At 40.8% G+C, this 19,897-nt stretch overlaps 2 protein-coding genes across 3 annotated transcripts in view; one reads left to right on the forward strand and one right to left on the reverse strand.

Moving 5' to 3' along the window:
* Nucleotides 1-19,897, forward strand: part of HMMR (hyaluronan mediated motility receptor) — a 29,243-nt gene that overhangs the window by 2,448 nt on the left and 6,898 nt on the right. For both annotated transcript variants that reach the window (XM_084763845.1, XM_084763844.1), the window contains exons 2-12: nt 1,265-1,363; nt 2,196-2,275; nt 2,888-2,935; nt 4,353-4,541; nt 6,426-6,512; nt 6,602-6,702; nt 11,643-11,717; nt 12,131-12,306; nt 12,724-12,872; nt 14,167-14,381; nt 17,926-18,042. In XM_084763845.1, the coding sequence (XP_084619971.1) occupies nt 2,915-2,935; nt 4,353-4,541; nt 6,426-6,512; nt 6,602-6,702; nt 11,643-11,717; nt 12,131-12,306; nt 12,724-12,872; nt 14,167-14,381; nt 17,926-18,042 (1,130 nt within the window). In that variant the 5' untranslated portion in view covers nt 1,265-1,363; nt 2,196-2,275; nt 2,888-2,914. The remainder of the gene's footprint in view (nt 1-1,264; nt 1,364-2,195; nt 2,276-2,887; nt 2,936-4,352; nt 4,542-6,425; nt 6,513-6,601; nt 6,703-11,642; nt 11,718-12,130; nt 12,307-12,723; nt 12,873-14,166; nt 14,382-17,925; nt 18,043-19,897) is intronic.
* LOC311587260 (small ribosomal subunit protein eS8-like) lies at nt 17,125-17,851 on the reverse strand. The gene is given in 2 exon segments (XM_084763849.1): nt 17,125-17,674; nt 17,677-17,851. Coding segments are annotated over 2 exon segments (633 nt in total). The 5' UTR covers nt 17,810-17,851; the 3' UTR covers nt 17,125-17,174.

Below are 19,897 nucleotides of genomic sequence, written 5' to 3' on the forward strand. Positions count from 1 at the left end.
TTATATGCATAAGAAAGCCATGAACTTTATTTATATAAAGCAGATAATTTATTGTGCTTACTTTATAAAATGACAAAATTATGAAGGCCAAAATTGTGTTCCTCCCATCTGCCTCTTTCCTTGTGACTAACATGAAATGTGAGTGTGTGTCTCTGACATACCCCCCTCCCTCCGCCCCAGCTTTTACTGCACTGACAAGCTCTTATTCATACTACTGTTTGCCATTCTGAATATTCAAACTAGGGTTATCCTCCTTTGCCCTCGGCTTCTAAGAGATGCTTCTGTGGAAAAGCTTGAGTTATACTGTTTTTGATTTGGCAAGCAGCCAAAAAAAAAACCAAAAAAAAGTAAAACTCTTTTGAAGCATATTGAGTCCTAGTATCCTAATCTATTCACCTGGACCATACATTGAAAGAGGACAAAGTGCTAAGAAAAGAGATGTATGGTGAAGCTAGGCATCATGCTGCAAGTAACTAAAGCACCCTGGAAAGCTGGAGGGCGAGGATCAGGGATTCTAGAGTGTACTGTGTGTGCCGGGTGAGCCGCAGTCACATAGTGGAGCTCTGTGAAGGGAGCTCGAGGCCAGGGAAGACAGAATGTTAAGTAAAGGCATCATAGGTTATCGGTGTATCTTGGGGAAAAATGTTTTCTGGAGCAGTTTATATTAACTCATCAACAATGACTGACCACAGAGTCAGACTGCCAGTCTTTGCCACGTGCGTGGGGCGGAGTGGAAGGGTTTGTTTTGCTTGCAGATTACAGTCTATTCTCAAGGCAAAGCACAGCAGGAACTGAATGAAGCGCAGATGGAGTTCTGCTTCCTGGCTTGCTTTCCATGGCATGCTTTGTTACACTACCCAGGACCACCTACCTGCCCAGGGGAGGACTACCCACAGGCCCGTCTGAGGGAAACACTTCCTTAATTGGGATTTCTTCTTCCTGTGTAGGTAACCAAGTGGTTCTCAACTTGTGAGTCTCAACTCCATTTAGGCCAAGTAACCCTTTTACAGGGGACACATATCATATATTGGCATCACAAATCATGACAGTAGCACAATTACAGTTATGAAGTTGCAATGAAAATAATGTATGATTGGGGTCACCACAACGTGAGCAACCATATTAAAGGCTTGTGTTAGGAAGGTTGAGAACCACTAGTTTAACTTAAGATCATAGATACCTATTATAGGTATTGCTAATGTGCTAATATAGTAATAGAATAAATAACATGAAGTGATAAATTGCTATTTTGTGTTTTCTGTAGGTTGTGCTCCATCTCCAGGTGCTTATGATGTTAAAACTTCAGAGGTATCTAAAGGACCGGTGTCTTTTCAGAAATCACAAAGATTTAAAAACCAAAGAGGTAACGTCAAACAAACAATGATTAAACAGCCTTATAACCGAGCTGGAGAGATGGCTCAAAGGTTAAGAGCACTGACTGTTCATCCAGAGGTCCTGAGTTCAATTCCCAGCAACCACATGGTGGCTCCCAACCATCTATAATGCGAGATGATTCCCCCTTCTGGCCTATAGGAGTACATGCAGACAGCACTGTATATATAATAATAAATAAATATTTTTTAAAAACAGCCTTATAACCTAACATTATTGGCAACGCTATTGAAATCCTAAAATGCATTTGTACTTCAAGAGTTTCATGGTCAGAAGGATGTGCCTTTCGAGACAGGGTATCTCTGTGTAGCCCTGGCTGTCCTGGACTCCCTTTGTAGACCACGCCAGGCAGAAGTATATTTTAATACCTTTATTTGATATATTTATGAAGGAATCAAGTACAGAATGATATTTCTAGTTACACTCTAGATAACGAGAGTAATTAAGCAAGATGTTCAGAGGTAGTTTCTCTTTTGATAATTGCTTACCTTTCTGTCAGGATATGGGGACTCTCAAGAAGGGGAATGGAGAGCTAACCCAGCACTTAAGGGCACATACTGCGCCTGCAGAGGACCTGAGTTTGGGTACCAGCACTCCAAGCACACAAACCCCCAAACAGACACAGACAAATTAATTCTTTTGAAAATAAAAAATGTAAGGAAGGATTTGGGTCTATAACAAATTTGAAATGTGCAATCCAAAGGGAAGCTGACTATGCTTCAATTACTGTCTGCAGTGAGATGTTTGGAAGTTTTATTGTATTTGGTTAAACATTTAACATCAATGGTCGTATTGTTTTGCAGAATCTCAGCAAAATCTTAACGTTGACAAGGATTCTACCTTGCTTGCTTCAGCTAAAAAAACAAAGACATTGGTGTCAAAGGTGAGAAACATTTGTAAGACAGTTGCTGCATTCGTTATGTCACTGACTACATACCTGCAAGATCCTATATTTGATTAAAATGGCCGTGTGTAATCACATTTATAAGTAAGCTAGGACTAGAGATTAGCTGGACAAGAGCACTCACTGCTCTTGAGAAGACCTGGCTTCAGGTCCCAGCACCTGAAAAGAGTGGCGAGGGGACTTCTTAAATATTTCGTGACACTCTACAGTGTTTAAAATAGACATGAAAATGGGTTTATTAGTGTGGGATTTCAAACCCAGCACTTGAAAGTTGGATTGTGACTTCAAGGCCAGTGTGTACTACCAAGTGAGATGTCTCAAAAGACTAAAAATTAGAGGCTAGAGAAATGGCTCAGTGGTTGCTCTTTCACAGGACCCACTTAGCCTCTCATAGCAGCTTAGAACTCCAGTTCCAGAGAATTCCAGGTCACAGAAATGCACACGGTCCACAGACATACATGTAGGCAAATACTCATACACATGAATTCCTTTTAAATTTGGAACAGGACAAAAAATAAATAGTTATATACCAGACTGGGCTGTGATGTTTGTGGCATGTAAGTTCATAGTTATTCTTTGACTTTTAAACAGAAGGAGCCCCAGAAGAATGATAAAGATATGAAGAGATTAGAAAAAGAGGTAAGCCATCCTTTCAACTTACTGGAAAATAAACACTGCATAATGGAAAGAGAACTGCATAGCTTTGCAGGCTAAGACTCTATAGCAAATAAGCAGTTTTAGAGTGAGGTAAACATGTCATTCATATCAGAGCCTTTGGAGGTGGTCCCTTCGTTTAGTCACTGATCTCTCACTTATTTTAAGATTGACTGTCGCTATGGAGGGTGCTCTGGTTGATACTGACTCGTGTAGTGATTTGCTTAGTGACATTGCTGATGAGTGGCACTGCCAAGATTAGGACTAATGATTTGCATCAGATTTTAGGTTGGCAAGCTTTACCCAGACTTTTTTTGGGGGTGGCGGGGAGGCATGAATGTGTGGTATATATACATACTTTTTAAATTTTTGTTTATTTGTTTGGTTTTGTTTTTTTGAGACAGGGTTTCTCTGTGTAGCCTTGGCTCTCCTACACTTAAGTTTGTAGGCCACGCTGGCCTCGAACTCACAGAGACCCACCTGCCTCTGCTTCTGCCTCCTGAGTGCTAGGATTAAAGGCGTGCACTACCACGCCCGGCTACGTACATATTTCTATATATGCATGTTCACATGCACATAAATAGGAAGCCAGTGTGTTTTAAATTGCTCTCCCACCTTCAAGTATTGAACTAGAGCTTCAGAGAACCAGAACTCAGCATTGCAACTAGTCTGCCCAGCTAGCTTGCTCCAGAGGAGCTTCTGGTCTACCTGAAGTGCTGGGATTAAAAGCAGGCTACAGCACCTTACTGGCATTTATGTGGGTCCTGGGGCTCTCTGGTCCTCGTGTTTAGTAGCAAGCCCTTTGCCCACAGAGTCAGCTCTCATGCCATCCCCAAACATGTTCAATATGTTGTGTCATTGTGTTTGTCTATTGTTGACAAATATTAGCTTCTTTTGCTGTACCGTTTACCCAGTGGAAACAACAAAACCGATGGCTCACTGCTGCCTATTACATTCTACTGAGGACTGTTTTCTTGAAATAAGAAACACTGAGAACTTCAAGCTAGAATTTAAATTTGTGTAGTTAGGACTAGAGAAAGCAAGAATTCTTACAGTTTTAAGCGACTAAATATAACTTACACTTGTAAGTTTGTGGAAGTTAAAAATCACTGTGTTTTGTTGGTGGTGATTCTGTGTCTATGTGTCTATGTCTATGTACATGTTTGAGACAGGGTCTCAGTATGTAGCTCCAAGCCTGGTAGACCAGCTTGGCCTGAAAATTAGAGATCTACCTGCTTTCGCCTCTCAAAACCTAACCACTCTTTATTTAAATTGTATATCTTTAAGAAGTGTCATAAAGTAAATATGATTATTCAAGTAGCAAGTAAAATAAGACTATCTGAGCACCTTATCAAAATGTAGGTCTGGTCAATCATTTGTCTATCCTCTTATTTTCTTCCAGATTCGTGTTCTTTTGCAAGAGCGAGGTGCTCAGGACAAACGGATCCGGGATATGGAATCTGAGTTGGAGAAGATAGAAGCAAAGCTAAACGCATCAGTCAGAGAGAAAACATGTCTCTCTGCAAGTCATGCTTCCCTAGAAAAACGGCTTCTGGAGCTAACCAGAGCCAATGAGCTACTAAAATCTAAGGTACCAGTTGACCCTCAAGACAACATCAAAATTGTTATATGTTATATGCTTATATGTTAATAAGCACCTTCACAGCTGGGTGTAGTAGCGCACACCTTTAATCCCAGCACTCAGAAGGCAGAAGCAGGCAGATCTCTTGAGGTCAAGGCCAGCCTGGTCTATAAAGTGAGTCCAAGGCAGCCAGGAATACAAGAGAAACCCTGTCTCAAAACAACAAACAAACCAACCAAAAACTACCTTCACATTCAAGTTCTTCGGTGGTTTAAGCTTGTGAAACCTACAAGTGCAGTTGAGACTGTTTACTCACCTTCAGCATAGGTGGAGGAGCTTTTGCTTTCACTGGTCAGGCAGGAACGGTTCCAAGTAGAATGAAGTTGGCAGTGGCAAACCATTAGTCTTGCTGTGACTATTGAAATGATTGCTTTAAATATTAGCCAATTTCTGTAGGATTATTTTTGCCTTTTAAAAAATTATTATTAGCTGGGCATGGTGGCGTGCCTTTAATCCCAGCACTAGGGAGGCAAAGGCAGGCGGATCACTGTGAGTTCAAGGCCAGCCTGGTTTACCAAGCAAGTCCAGGACAGCCAAGGCTACACAGAGAAACCCTGTCTCAACAAAGCAGAAAATAAAAAATAAAGAATAAAAAAAATCATTACTAAAAGGCTTGGCATACAGCTTTCTATTTTGATGTCCGATATTTTCTCACCCCTTCGCAAACCATCCAAGAATATTATAGAATTTACATTTTGAAATAACTTTTAAAGAAATCTTAAACTGAAACTGAGAGGGGAAAGTAGTGTCACATACATGTAATACTACACTCAAGCTGGGGCAGGAGGATTACAGGTGTGAGGCCAGCCTATGCTACATGGCAAAATCATGTCTCCAAAAGAAAAGATGGGGGGGAGGGGAGAGGGTGGCTAGAGAGATGGCTCAGTGGTTAGGAGCACTGGCTGCTGTTCCAGAGAATCTGGGTTCAGCTCGCCAGCACCCACATGGCAGCTCACAACTGTCTGAAGCTCCAGTTCTAGGGGATCCAACACCCTCATAGGTATACATACAGGCAAAACACCCATTCGCACTAAGTAAATAAATCTTAAAAAATAAAACAAAACAAACAAAAAACATTCTTCTAAGGGTTTTTGAGGAATGCAGTAGGAAATAAATAAGGAACTGAAAGAGCTTAATATATAAATTGTGTGTATAAGTAAATAATGTACTAATAGATCCTAAAGAACACATGATTCCATTAACCAGTTGCAGAAATAGAGGGAAGAGACGACAAGTCACTGTTGAGTTGACATCATCATCTATTCAGGGTCTGTGATAGGCTTTTATGTGCAGACAGAGTACATCCTCTTTAGGGAGTCAAAAGTGTACTAGAGCCCAAGGGAGATTCTGACCTAAAAGGCCCAGACTGGGCCCCACATCCTGCATACCTCAGGGGTCCCAGGTAGCTGAGACTAGTTTAGAAAACATATTTCCCCAGCTCTTTTTGGGGTTTACTTAGACCTTGCAGTGGCCTTTCTAACATATAACAGTAAGTGACCACTTAGACTGCTTCAAAATAAACGAGAAAATCCAGGAAGAAAGGAGAAAAGTGCTGGCATAGAGTAGGTACTTGTTGTGGCTGAAGCTGTTCTCTCTGCCAGACTACACTGGACACAGTTAATAGTTCTATGACCCACACGTGAGGTGGTATTTAAGTAGTTCTTTTCCTGCTTTTTGTTTTGTTGGAGACAAGGTCTGGCCCTGATCGTGGCCTTGTTCATCTTGCCTCTGCCTCAAATGCTGAGATTATAAGCATCTTATGCCTCACCAGCCTTAACTAATAATATGTATGATTTGGCAGAAAACATCTGAATTTTTATATGTTTATTGTAGTTTTCTGAAGACGGCCACCAAAAGAATATGAGAACGCTAAGCCTGGAATTGATGAAGCTTAGAAACAAGAGAGAAACAAGGATGAGGGTGAGTGCTCGTTTGGCGTGGGCACTGTCCGCTGGCCCTGGGGCCGAAGGATTTCTCATTTCCTAACTTCCGCTCTGTCTGCTGTTCAGAGTGTGATGGCGAAGCACGAAGGCATGGAGCTGAAGCTGCAGGCCACGCAGAGGGACCTCGCAGAGTCTCAGGGGAAAATAGAGCAGCTGGAGGGAAAACTGTAAGTGGAAACGACTGGGAGATGTGACCTTTTCTTAATCTGTTTTCTTTACTTAACTGTTCTATTTGATGTTTCATTGTGCATACACATTGCCTAATGAGGAAACAGGCGAATCTCTTCATTTCCTTATAGTGAGACAGCCTAAGCTTTAGAGTTCTACAAAGCTCCGTCTGAACTCATCTCTCTGTAGCACACCAATTTCTACATTAGAACTCACTGGCCTACAGTTGCCCTCGGCCGACCGTTCCATCCTGGCTTCCCCCTGTTTGTCCCAGCTTCAGTAGCCAGTGTTCAATGATAATCAATTTACTACTTCCAAGATTTTGTGAGATGGTATGATATTTGTCTTTCTGTGTCTCCCTTATTTCACTAGACACAATGAACTCTATGTTGTCATAAATTTCCATGTCATAAATTTCACTTTTTACATGCTTAAATACTATTTCATTGTATATCTTTGAGATGTTTTCCGTATTCATTCATCTCTTGAATAGATGTCCATGGCTTCTGTTGCATGGCTAGCATGGGAGAGTAGCCATTCCTTCTGTGTAGGAGTTCATTTCCTTTGGATCTATACCCACAAATGGGATTGTTGATCTTAATGGTGATTTATTTTCAGCTTCATTTTCTTTTATGAAAAACTTACATTCTTTTTCCATAAATATGTCAAATTACTTGCCTACCACCAGTGCTCAAGGGTTCCTTTTCCTGCACATCCTTACCAGTACTTGTTAACTTCAGTCTTTTTGTTGTTGTTGTTGTTGTTGTTGTTGTTGTTGTTGTTGATTTTTCCAGACTGGGTTTCTCTGTGTAACAGCTCTGGCTGTCCTAGACTCGCTTTGTAGACCAGGCTGGCCCCAAACTCACAGAGATCTGCCTGCCTCTGCCTCCCAAATGCTGGGATTAAAGTGTGTGCTACCACACCCGGCACAAATAAATCTTTTTTAAAAAGACTGAAGTTAGGGCCGAGGCAGAGGCGGGTGGATCTCGGTGAGTTCAAGGCCAACCTGATCTACAAAGCCAGTCCAGGACAGCCAAGGCTACACAGATAGGCCCTGTCTTGAAAAAACAAACAAACAAAAAGACTTATTTGTGTGTAAGTATTTTACCTATATTTGTACCATATGTATGCCTGGTGCCAATGAGGGTCAAAAAAGGACATTGGCTCCCCTAGAATTATAGTTACATATGATTGGGATCCATCATGTAGATCCTAGAAATCCAACCTAGGTCCTTTGCAAGAGTCTCTTGTTGGTTGTGGGGTGTGTGTGTGTGTGTGTGTGTGTGTGTGTGTGTGTGTGTGTGTAAAGGAGCTGAGAGTTCTACGTCTAGATCCACAAGCAGCAGCAGAAGACTGCCACACTAGGCCTCACTTGAGCTTATAAGACCTCAAAGCCCACCTCTATAGTGACACACTTCCTCCATCAAGACCATTGCTAAAAAGACTACTGCCTGTCGGCCAAGTATTCAAACATATGACCTGTGAGGCCATTACTATTCAAGCCACCACAGTATTGGAACTTTATTAAAGATATACTTTGCAGATATTTTCTCCAATTCTGTAGGTGGTCTCATACAGATCGTTGCTTTTAGAATGATTTTAGTTTGATAGAGTTACATTTATCTGGTTTTGCTTTTACTTTTCTTGCTTTGGGGGTTTTCACGCACCCACGCACACCAGTTGCCCGTTCCCTTTCCGGTGTCCTGAAACATTAGCCTTGGGTGTGTGCTGGTAGTAGAGTTGACTTGAGTGCTAAGTACGTTGTCCAATCTGAGTTGACTCTGGAAGCTGATGGTGGTAGGGGCCTACTCTCATTGTTCCGTCACGCGGATCCACAGTGCTCCCAGCACCATCCGTGAGGGTTCTCTGGTCTCCAGTGCGGGTGCTGTAGATGTGCTTATTGCCTTCTTGGCTCTATGCTGTTAATATACCCAGTAGTCTTGTTTTTGTTCTAACATGGTATCTTCATTACAGGAGCTTTGTAGTATATAAAATCATGTAGTATGATACCTCCTGAGTTGCTTTGTTTCCTCAAGGTGTCTTTTGGTTATATGGTATTTCATTTTGTATCTTCATACAAATTGTAGATTTCTTTCTTTCTTTGTGAAAAATGTCTTTGCTGTCTTGTTAGAGCTTGCATTGAATTTGTAGGTTACTTGAGAAGCATGAACATTGTAACGATATTGATTTTTATATCTATAAACATGAAGTTACTCATCCTCTTTAAATTTTTATATCATTATTATGTAATTTTCCTTATAGGAAATGATCACCTCTGTTGTGGTTTGAGTGGCACATGACCCATACAAGCTCATGTTTTCAACCTGTTCCTAGTTGGTCGTGCTATTGGGAAGCTGTGGAAACTTGAGGAGGTTGGGCAGAGCAGAGGACGTAGGCCCTGTGGGTGGGGTCCTTGGAAACTCTAAAGCAAACAAAAATATCACAAGGGAGCAACTAAAAGAGCCAAATATAGTAATGCTGCTTTCTGAGGTGGAGGCAGGAACGTAAGAGGTCAAAGTCAATCTTGACTTCATTTTATTCATTTCTGCTCTGATTTGTATTATTTCCTTTTATTAAGTTAAAACTGCAGTAGGTTATGAACCAGTTACTTCTTTACCTTTCTCTGAAGGCTGTATTTACTATTTCCTCAATACTTTCTTCATTGCCTTCCGTAACCTCTTAGATGGCAGTTAAAGCTAATCGTTCTCAAGTATTATGAATGTTACCTTTTACTACTCTTATGCATCGTCAGTTTTGATGAGCAGGAAAGACCTTAAAAATCATTCTTCGCATCATCATATTGAGTTAGTTGTCTAACTCAAACTGAAACACTGGTATTGGAAGATAGGATTAATGTCCAATTAGAGCTCTGTAAAAAATTACTGCGCTGCCGGGCGTGGTGGCGCACGCCTTTAATCCCAGCACTCGGGAGGCAGAGGCAGGCCTGGTCTACAAAGTGAGTCCAGGACAGCCAAGGCTACACAGAGAAACCCTGTCTCACAAAAAAAAAAAAAAAAATGCTGCACAAGTTTTCAGATTGATGACTCACAGCCATACACAGTTGTGAAAGCATTAACCAAATTGAGAGCATTTCCTCCCCCTCAGAAGGGTGCCTCTGTAATCTTATAACGTTCCCCATCCCTACACTGTTTTCTGCCTCTTATAAATTTATGTTTAGGGAAAGTTTATCACTATTCAGAGTACAAGACTGAGTCACCATAATTCATATATACTGTCATGTGTATTATAATTTTTATTTTAATTGGTTAGTTTAATTTCACTAATGACTATTTCTCAATTTCTTACTGTTCTTGATCATTTTTTGTGATATTTGTTGTTGTTTTTGACAACTGAATAAGACAGCTATGAGCATGCTGTATGTCTTTGTGAACATGCATCTTTATATATCTTTAGCAAGCATATGAAAGTGGGGGTTCTCAGACCAGAATATTACGTATGAAACAGTTTTTTAGGCTCAGAGATAAGGGCTGGGGTTGTACAGTGCCTCCTGTACAAACGAGATGACCTGAGTTTTGATCCTTAGTGCCCACGGGCATGTGTCTGTACCGTCAAGATGAGCTGATATAGGCAGATGCTGGCTGCCAGCTTATTTAGCCAGACAATGAGCTCTACACGGAGAGACCCTGTCTCTGAAAAGAAGGTCAAGTGCAGCAGAAGAGGCCGTTTGATGTTGACTTCCGGCCTCCATCAGCACACACATGGTCGTGTGTACCTGCATACATAAACAAGTCTCACACCACTTACACACAAACTCCCACATACGTACCACGTGCACACAGCTGTGCTTCTGTATAGCCGTGCAGCAAAGTGTGGTCCTTGGAGTTGTTCTGTGCTCAGGGTGTTTGATATTGCTGGTCTATTTCAGCCTTCCTAATGATACGGTGTGCTAATTTCTCGTTTGTTTTTATTGATCCTGTTTGAAACAGGGTCCTGGGTCCCAAGTAGCCCCAAAAGTCTTCAGAGTCCAGAACCTCCTGCTAGGATTAACAAGCCTGCACCATACAACTTGGCAATAATTTATTACTTTAACTTCTTGTTAATGTTCAATGCTGTTATGTGAGTTTATAGACCTTACGTGTCTTTTATTATGAAATTATTTAAATCTACTTCATCCCTTAAACTAGATCCTCTTGAGGAGTCTAAATCACATAAGCAGTTGGGCACCATACAGCCTGGAACAAAAGCCTCTTGGCACACAGAGTGTCCTTAGGGTTGGTGAGGAAACTAGGAAAGCTGCCAAAGAAGACTGGTTCTAACTTATATTGCAGTTCTCGGCATAGCTCTTTCAATAGAGTGTGTCTGGAAAGCTTTTCTTGTAAATAAAATGTAATCTACTGTGTTGATCTAAGTTGCTAACCCCCCCCCAAAAAAAAAATCACATGAAATGATAGGTAAGATCATCAGATGTCATAGTACAAGTGTAAAACTAATATATCTTTGTATTATACTGTGCTAGAATACTTGATTTTAAAAATTATTATTTGAGTTGTTGATTTGAAGTTCATGTAAATGTTCAATTAATTTTGGTTTGGGATTACATCAAAATTTCTAGTTTCTGAAACAGTCCTAAATACACTTAGGCCATTGTGTTATATAAAATTTTTTCTGAAATCGATGATCATAAAATCAAAATATTGTTCAGATGTAAAAATATTAAAGATGCTCTACTTCCTGCATTACCAAACATTCGGTCAGTATTTATTTATGTTAATATTAAATAAGCAAACTCATCTCATTAATATGTACATTGAATTAATTTCTAATAATGATAAGATTATTTGTTTAAAAAAGAAAGGAATTATATGTAAGAACTTGACCTCTACAGTTACCTTACCTGATATAATAGTATTTAATATCTAGTAAGTACTAAGTATGGTAGTTAAGTATTTACTTCTTTTTCTTTTTCTTTTCTTTTCAGTGTTTCCATAGAGAAAGAAAAGATCGATGAAAAATCTGAAACAGAAAAACTTTTAGAATACATTGAAGAAATTAGGTAATATAAATAGTAACTTTAAAATTAACTTTCAGGCTAGAGAGATGGCTCAGCAGTTAATAGCACTGCCTGCTCTTCCAGAAAACCCATTTCAATTACCAGCACCCACATGGTGGCTCACAACCATCTGTAACTCCAGTTCCCAAGGGAATCTATCTGATGCCATCTCTGGCCTCTGTGAGCACTACATATATGTGGTGCACAGACATGCAGGCAGGCAAAACACTCATACACGTGGAATAAATAAATAATTGCAATAAAAAATTATTAAAATGAACTTTACTGGTTGGAGATATAACTTTGTTGGTAGAGCACTTGCCTGGCATATGGGAAGCCCTCAATATCAACTTTGTTGAACATGTTTTTCCACTACCTTAAAAGGAATTCTCTTCAATTTTTTTTTTTTAATGCAGCTGTGCAGCTGATCAAGTGGAAAAATACAAACTTGATATTGCCCAGTTAGAAGAAGATTTGAAAGAGAAGGATCATGAGATTTCACATCTTAAGCAATCTCTTGAGGAAAACGTTACATTTTCTAAACAAATAGAAGAGCTGACTGTGAAATGTCAGCTGCTGCAGACAGAAAGAGGTACTGTGCTGTTTATATCCCTTCACGGTAAAGGCAAAGATACTATCTCTAAAATGCATGGCTGTGTGAAAACAACATTTTGCGTAATCGTGTGAATAACCAAAAAAAAACCCCATGTGCATATTTAAGAAGTTATATGATGTTTGTTTTCTGTTTATTTCAACACATTGTATTCTTTGATTAAAAACAAAGAGTTGTATTAGTTGATGACTTCTACTCTAGGTGGCCGTTTACAGTTGGCGCTAACTCAGAGCTAGCTTCTCTGTGTGGCATATGTAATAATGGCTGTAGTCATCTCCAGCCTTGGGAAATGCTTGATCTGTACAGTATGCTAACGCGGAGGGACGAGCTACTCCAGGGACCAAGCTCCTTAGCGTTAGTGTTTAGTGGTGGCTGTTTGGTGCTTTCCTCTTACAGATGACCTTGTCAGCAAGGACAGCGAAAGGGCTGCACGTCTCAGTGCTGAGCTACAGGTGGTAACAGAGAAGCTGCTTCTGGAAAAGCAAGAAAATGAAAAGCTGCAACAAAAAGAGTCACAAAGCCAGTCACTTCTGCAGCAGGAGAAGGTAGCTAACTACGTTTATTTTTGTTTAAAAAACAAAACAAAACAATTTATTTCTATCATTTTTCTTAATGGCAAAAAACCTTTACGTATATCCTTTGAGTGTTTAGCCACAGATATTGGTAAACGTTTGTATTAAGTAGATGACATAGATATTTATAATTATCTTAAGAAGAGTGTCTAACAATAGGCAAAAAAAAATACAAATTTGAAAATACAGGTCACTGAGGCTGGAGACATGGCTCAGTGGTTAAGAGCACACACTGGCTATTCTTTCAGAGGGCCTGGGTTCAATTCCCAGCACTCTCATGGCTGCTCACAACTGTCTGTAACTCCAGTTCCATGGGATCTGGCACACTTACACAGATATATATGCAAGCAAAACACCAATACATATAAAATAAAAATAAACAATATTTTTATAAAAGAAAATACGGGTTACATGAAGAACATCTTGTATATCAGTGATAGAAAAAGCCTACTAAAAAATACAAGCAAAAAGTCATGGTCACACAATAGAGGTAGACAATTCTAACAGGACACGATGCTTAGATAACTCATAAACATGAAAGAGGATCTCCCCATAGCAATCAACGGAGTACAGACTTTCCATAACAAGATATCCAGAAACTAAGCCATTTCATTGTGACACTCTAGTGAAGGCTGAATTGGTAGGAATGGCCATGCATTCATATATATTTTGGAGCAACATTTAATAAAGGTTAGTAGTCATATATTTACTGACCTAAAAAGATCTCAACTATTTTTATGAATTTAAAAATCTTTCTACATACAGAATATATGGCATTGCCTCCCAAAAATGTATATATGTATGAAACTATATGGGCAATATGTTCTCTAAACCAAAAGTTATCTCTGAAAAGGAAAACTGAGACTGGGATAAGGACTAGTGAAAACTAATACTTAAAATCTATAATTTTTTTCCTCGAACATGTCTTATTATAAAACTTTGAGTGTGTGTATCTTACAACATAAATATTTTGTGTAATATCGAGATCATAATATACCTTTTTATCGTATCTGAATAGAGTATATTGAAGTATATAAAAAAGCCAATTACAAAGCAGTTATAAAGAAGGTAGAAATTACACTTTCTACAGTGTTAAATTATAACATGGAATCAGGAGAAATTGAGTATGGTATTTATATTTTTGCATTTCCTTTAAGCTTCCTCCTGATTTAGTTTCCATACTTGATTGTCTGTATTGCAGTTCTTGTCTCTGTGAAGGTTGTTGGCGCCATGCCTAGTAATGCTGTGGTCACTTGTCTGAATGCAGGAGCTGTCTGCGAGCCTTCAGCAGCAGCTCTGCTCTATTCAAGAGGAAATGACGGCAGAGAAGAGCGTCTTTGCGAAGGAGTTGCAGCTTGCCCTGGACGAGCTGGATGCGGTGCAGCAGAAGGAGGAACGGAACGACCGGCTGGTCAAACAGCTGGAGGAGGAAACCAAGTCAACCGCGGACCTGCTCCAGCGGCTACAGGAACAGCTGAGAGAGTGTGTATTGATGGGACTTGAAATATAACCTTTTATATAGCATGTTCTCTTTGAATTTCATGTCACCATGTACATGCATAGACATTGCATTATCTTAGAAGGTAAGGTACAGAGAAGGACATGGTAAGAATATGCATACACTCACATAGGTACACACATGTGTATGTAAACATGTATGACAGTCAAAGTAAAAGGTGTTGCCTGGCATACGTTTAATCCCAAGACCCAAAAGCTTAAGGCAGGATGAGGATGAGTTTAAAGTTAGTCTGGATTCCAAACTGAACTCAAGACATCCTAGGCTGTAATAGTGAGACTTGGTCTCAAAAGCAAAAAGCCCTTTTTTTCTAAAGCCAAAGAGTCTGTTTTATATTTTAAAACATCTAAGCCTTTTGATTTTCTAAAGTAGCTTTTTTGAGAAAATACAAACACTTCATTAGTGTGTGTGTGTGTGTGTGTGTGTGTGTGTGTGACATGCATGTGAAGGTCTCAGGACAACTTTGAGGAGTTGCTTCTCTTGTCACCACGTGGGATCCTCAGACTGTAACTCATCACCAAGGTTAATAAGTACCTTTACTCAAGGTTAATAAGTACCTTTACTGAGCCGGGCGTGGTGGCACACACCTTTAATCCCAGTACTCGGGAGGCAGAGGCAGACGGATCTTTGTGAGTTTGAGGCCAGCCTGGTCTACAAAGTAAGTCTAGGATAGCCAGGACTACAAGAGAAACCCTGACTCAAAAAACAAAAAAAAAAGAACAAAGTGCCTTTACCCTGTCAGCAGTCTTACTTCAGCAATGACAATCAGAAAGCAGGTTAGAGTGGCTTGTACATGGATTCACAGAACTTCAGAGGCTGAGGCAAGACTACAGTGAGCTTGAGGCCAGCGAAGTAACCATGTTTTGAAACAGGCGCACGCGCGCGCGCGCGCGCACACAGTATATATATATACTATTGTTGTGGGTGAGTATATGAGGTGTGTATGTGTGAGTACAGGCACAGGTAGAGATCAGGAATCAGTCCTCTACCATGGGTTTCAGATATTAGACACAGATCAACAAGGCTGGAGAGCAAAGTCTCTTATCTAGGCCTGGCAATTTGATTCTGGAGTTTAAGCTACAAATAAGTTTATCATTTAAGTTCCTGGAATTTCATCAAGGAAGCAAGCTACTGTGGATGGGATATGAGCCTGAGATATTATTATGTGTTTCATTCCTGCCCCTGTTGAGGACTTAATGATCTATTTTGGTTTTTTTTTTCGATTCATGACATGGAAGCCACCAAGGTTTTGTGTACCCCAGTTTGGGGGGAGCAGTACAAAGGTGTTATTATAGGGATTTTTCTTAATTGCAACTGATTTGGGGGAAGAGGAACATGAAGAAGTTGAGCAGGTAACCCATTTCCTAAAGGGAGGTTGAGAGTCACTTACTCTAGCAAAAGCAGTTCTGATCACACGAGATCTTTGTTAGGTTCCCTAGTTAGCTGTGTGATGACTCCAAGGAAAATGGGTTTGAGGCCTTCTGTTTCATTAGGTGCTGTATGAGATGTCTTAGGTCCTTCCAAGGCTAGATATCTTAGGCTCAGATGAAAAAACAAGAACTGACAGTCACTCAAGGGACAAGGAAAATATTTTTTATTATAAACCGTTTAGTAGCATTGCATTGTTTTTGCTGTGGTCATCCTGTTGTGCAGTGAATTTGACCCATGGTTCATCTCATTTGATTTGGGCACTTAGAACTGTGCACAGTGAAGCAGCATGGTGGTACACACCTTTAATCCCAGTAGTCAGGAGGCAGAGGCAGGCGGATCTCTGAGTTCAAGGTCAGTCTGGTCTACCGAGTGAGTTCCAGGACAGCCAAGGATAGATGGAGAAACCTCTCTAAAAAAAATCAAAAACCAAACAAAAGACAAAAAAGAATTGTGCACAGTTTAATTTTTGCTTCACCATACTCTTTTAGAGACCTTTCATCAGCTCATATGCCCACCCATACACATTATAGCATTTTAATAATATGCAATATTTTAGATTTGTAGTATACATTTAGAAAAGTGACTTAAAACCTATCCTGTTACTATACAAAACTGTTCAAGATTTTGTTAAGGTTAAGAATCCTCAATCCGCCGGGCGGTGGTGGCGCACGCCTTTAATCCCAGCACTTGGGAGGCAGAGACAGGCGGATCGCTGTGAGTTCGAGGCCAGCCTGGTCTACAAAGTGAATCTAGGACAGCCAAGGCTACACAGAGAAACCCTGTCTCGAAAAACCAAAAAAAAAAAAAAGAAGAATCCTCAATCCTTTCACTTGTAGGCTGAGATTTGGGGGAAGGGACACCCCCCCCCCCAGTTCAAGGCCAGCTTGGGCTAAATAGCAAGATCTTATCTCAAAAAGAAAAAAAGTAAATAATAACAGCATAAGTGGCTTATTCATATAATCAGAAATAAACATAATACTTACTTTAACAACCTTTCAAAGGAGCTTTTAATGTGAAGTGTCTTTATGTGTAGTTTCAATAGTGTGTTTCAGTATATGGGATTAAATTTCATAAAATCTAGGTGATTTTAGCTGGCATTGCATTCAGTCTTCAGACTACTCGGTAGATTGTCTTTATAGGTTGTTAAATGGGTTTTTGTTGAATTAGCTACATACTGCAGGTGACATGAAAAGAAATTCAGTGGAAAGTAAATATAGATGAAACCAGTGAACAAGTTACTAAAACCATGAGATTATGTCATAAATGTATATATATATATTTTTTTTAATAGAACAATAAACACCTTTATTACATGAGCTAGGAATGGTTTATTTGCCTTTCCGGGCTTTGATCTTCCTCAGGTAGAACTCCAGCTCCTTGCCCTCTAGCACATAGCTGTCCGCTCTGCCACACTGGCCTGGTCTTGAGGCAATACAGGCAAGAAGCTTGCCCTGCTGGAACTGCTCCTCCAGAAGACTGCTGATTTTGGCGTTCTTTTTCCTCTCGTCGTATTTCTTCTGAATTTTCTTTGATCGTTTTTTGTTTAAAATCTCTTCCTCCTCAGGAGTCAGCTTGGCCCCCTTCTTGCGGCCCAGGGGCAGTGCGTAGTGGGACTCGTACCACTGTCGGTACGGGGTGCTGTCAATGAGCACGATGCAGTTCTTCACCAGGGTCTTGGTGCGCACAAGCTCGTTATTGGATGCATTGTAGACAACATCAATGATCCTTGTTTTACGAGTACAGCACTCAGAGCCCCAGGAGAAGTTGCCCACATCCGGTCGCAGGGCACGGTACTTCTTATTGCCTCCTCGATGCCTGTGTGTATGCCTGTGTGTATGCGACGCGGGCCAATCTTGGTGTTGGCCCCAGGCCGGCCTAGCTCATACTTCCGCTTCTTGTGGTAGGGCTTTCTCTTACCCCCGGTCTTGCGGCGCTTGTGCCAGTTGTCCCGAGAGATGCCCATCGCTCGGCGCTGGCTGGAAAGAGCATAAATGTATATTTTAAACTATACAACAGTTTATTAATAGGGTCACACAAGATATTTGTTTCTGGTCTTTAATAATTTTTCCCTGTTCTTAGGAAAGAAGCTGAACTGGAGAAAAGTAACGCTGCTCACGGCCACGCCACCTTGATCATGCAGGAGAAATATAACGATACAGTGCAAAATCTTAGAGACGTTACTGCTCAGTTGGAAAGGTATTTCTCTATTGGATATGCGAATGGGAGAAGTGGTTACCTACAGAAATCTATGAACGGAGCAATCCAATGGAGGATGACACTATTAACCTTAAATTCTATAATGTCCGGCTGTAAATGGGCACTTGGTGTCATCTACTAATCTTCCTATACGTATATAGGTGTTTCCTTTCCTACCATCAAGTTCACACCTCATGGTAACCTTTGGTACCACCATCTTACTTTCCTGATAGCATCATTTTTTAAAAAATTCAAAGGCTTTTATATTTTCAACTAATTTAGGCCACTTTATTTGCCTATTCAATAATTTTTGTTTTATTTTGTTGAGACAGGGTTTCTCTCTGTACCCATGGCTGTCCTGGACTCACTTTGTAGACCAGGCTGGCCTCAAACTCACGGACATCCACCTGCCCCTGCTTCCCCAAGTGCTAGGATGACAGGTGTGCCCCACCGTACCTAGCTTGATAATTTCTTAGTTTTCTGTTCTTTGCTACTTTCCCCTGCCCTCCTCGCCCCCCACTTTCTTAGATATTTTTTGCCATGAGAGCACTGCTGGTGTTACAGGAATGCTCCACTGTGTATGGAAGCTAATATTTTAGTCTTTTAAAGCCTTCAGTCACCACTGAAGCTGTGTCATTTGTTCCTTGTCTCTTGTAGTTATTCTTGGATAGGGTTGGTGACTCACACCTGCATACCCTTCACATGGATATTTAAAGCAGAATTACAGTAAGTTTGAGGCCAGACAGAACTATGTAGTGATTTATTATGTATACAGTGCTCTGCCTGCATGTACACTGCACGCCGGAGGAGGATGCCAGATCTCATTGTGGGTAGTTGTGATCCACAATGTGGTTGCTGGGAAAAACTCAGGACCTTTGGAAAAGCAGCCAGTGCTCTTAACCTCTTAATCATCTCTCCAGCCCTACAAAGAAAGCTATTTCAAGTTCAACGTGGCTTTACAGAGTATGATCCTGTCTCCGAATGCAAAAGAGAAAATTAGTAACGTTTTCAGTCAATATGAATATGTATTGATCTACAGTCATTTTTTTATTAAATTTATTTTTTTAAATGTATTCACTTTACATCCTGATCGTAACCCCCTCCCTCGTCTCCTCCCGGTTTCCTCCCTCCCTCCCTTGTTATCCCCCGTCTTGTCCCCCTAGTCCTCAGAAATGGGGAGCTCTTTTCCCTTACCAATTGACCCCAGCCTATCAAGTCTCATCAGGCCTGCCTTTATCTTCTTCCTCTGTGGCCTGGCAAAGCCACCCCACTAGGGGGAAGTGATCAAAGAGCAGGCAACAGAGAATCCATGGCCTACACAGCTCCTGTACCCCTTACTAGGGGACTCACATGGAGACTGAGATGCCTGTCAGCTACATCTGAGCAGAGGCCTAGGTCCTCTCCATGCATGGTTCTTGGTGCATCAGTTTCTACAGACCCCCTGGGCCCAGATTTGTTGGCTCTGTTGATCTTGTGGAGTTCTTGTCCTCTCCGGGTCCTTCTGTTCCCCCCGCCCCCCCCCCCTCCACACACACACACTCTTTCATAAGACTCCCTGCCCTCTGCCCAAAGTTTGTATGTGAGTCTCAGCATCTGCTTCAATCCCCTTTGGGTGGGGTCTTCTAGAGGACATCTATGGTAGGCGTCCGTCCTGGTCCCTTTCTCCAATCACTTCCAGTGTCTGTTCTATTTGCTGTTCTGAATGAGAATTAAGCATCTTCCCTAGGGTCCTCCTTGGTACTTAGCTTCTTTAGGTCTGTGGATTATAGTATGGTTGTCTTATATTATATTACTAATATCTGCTTATAAGACAGTATATACCATGCCTGTATGATCTTTTCCAGCTCCATCCATT

This window comes from Acomys minous (assembly GCF_964271855.1).
Source record: "Acomys minous genome assembly, chromosome: 16".
Taxonomy (NCBI): Eukaryota; Metazoa; Chordata; class Mammalia; order Rodentia; family Muridae; genus Acomys; species Acomys minous.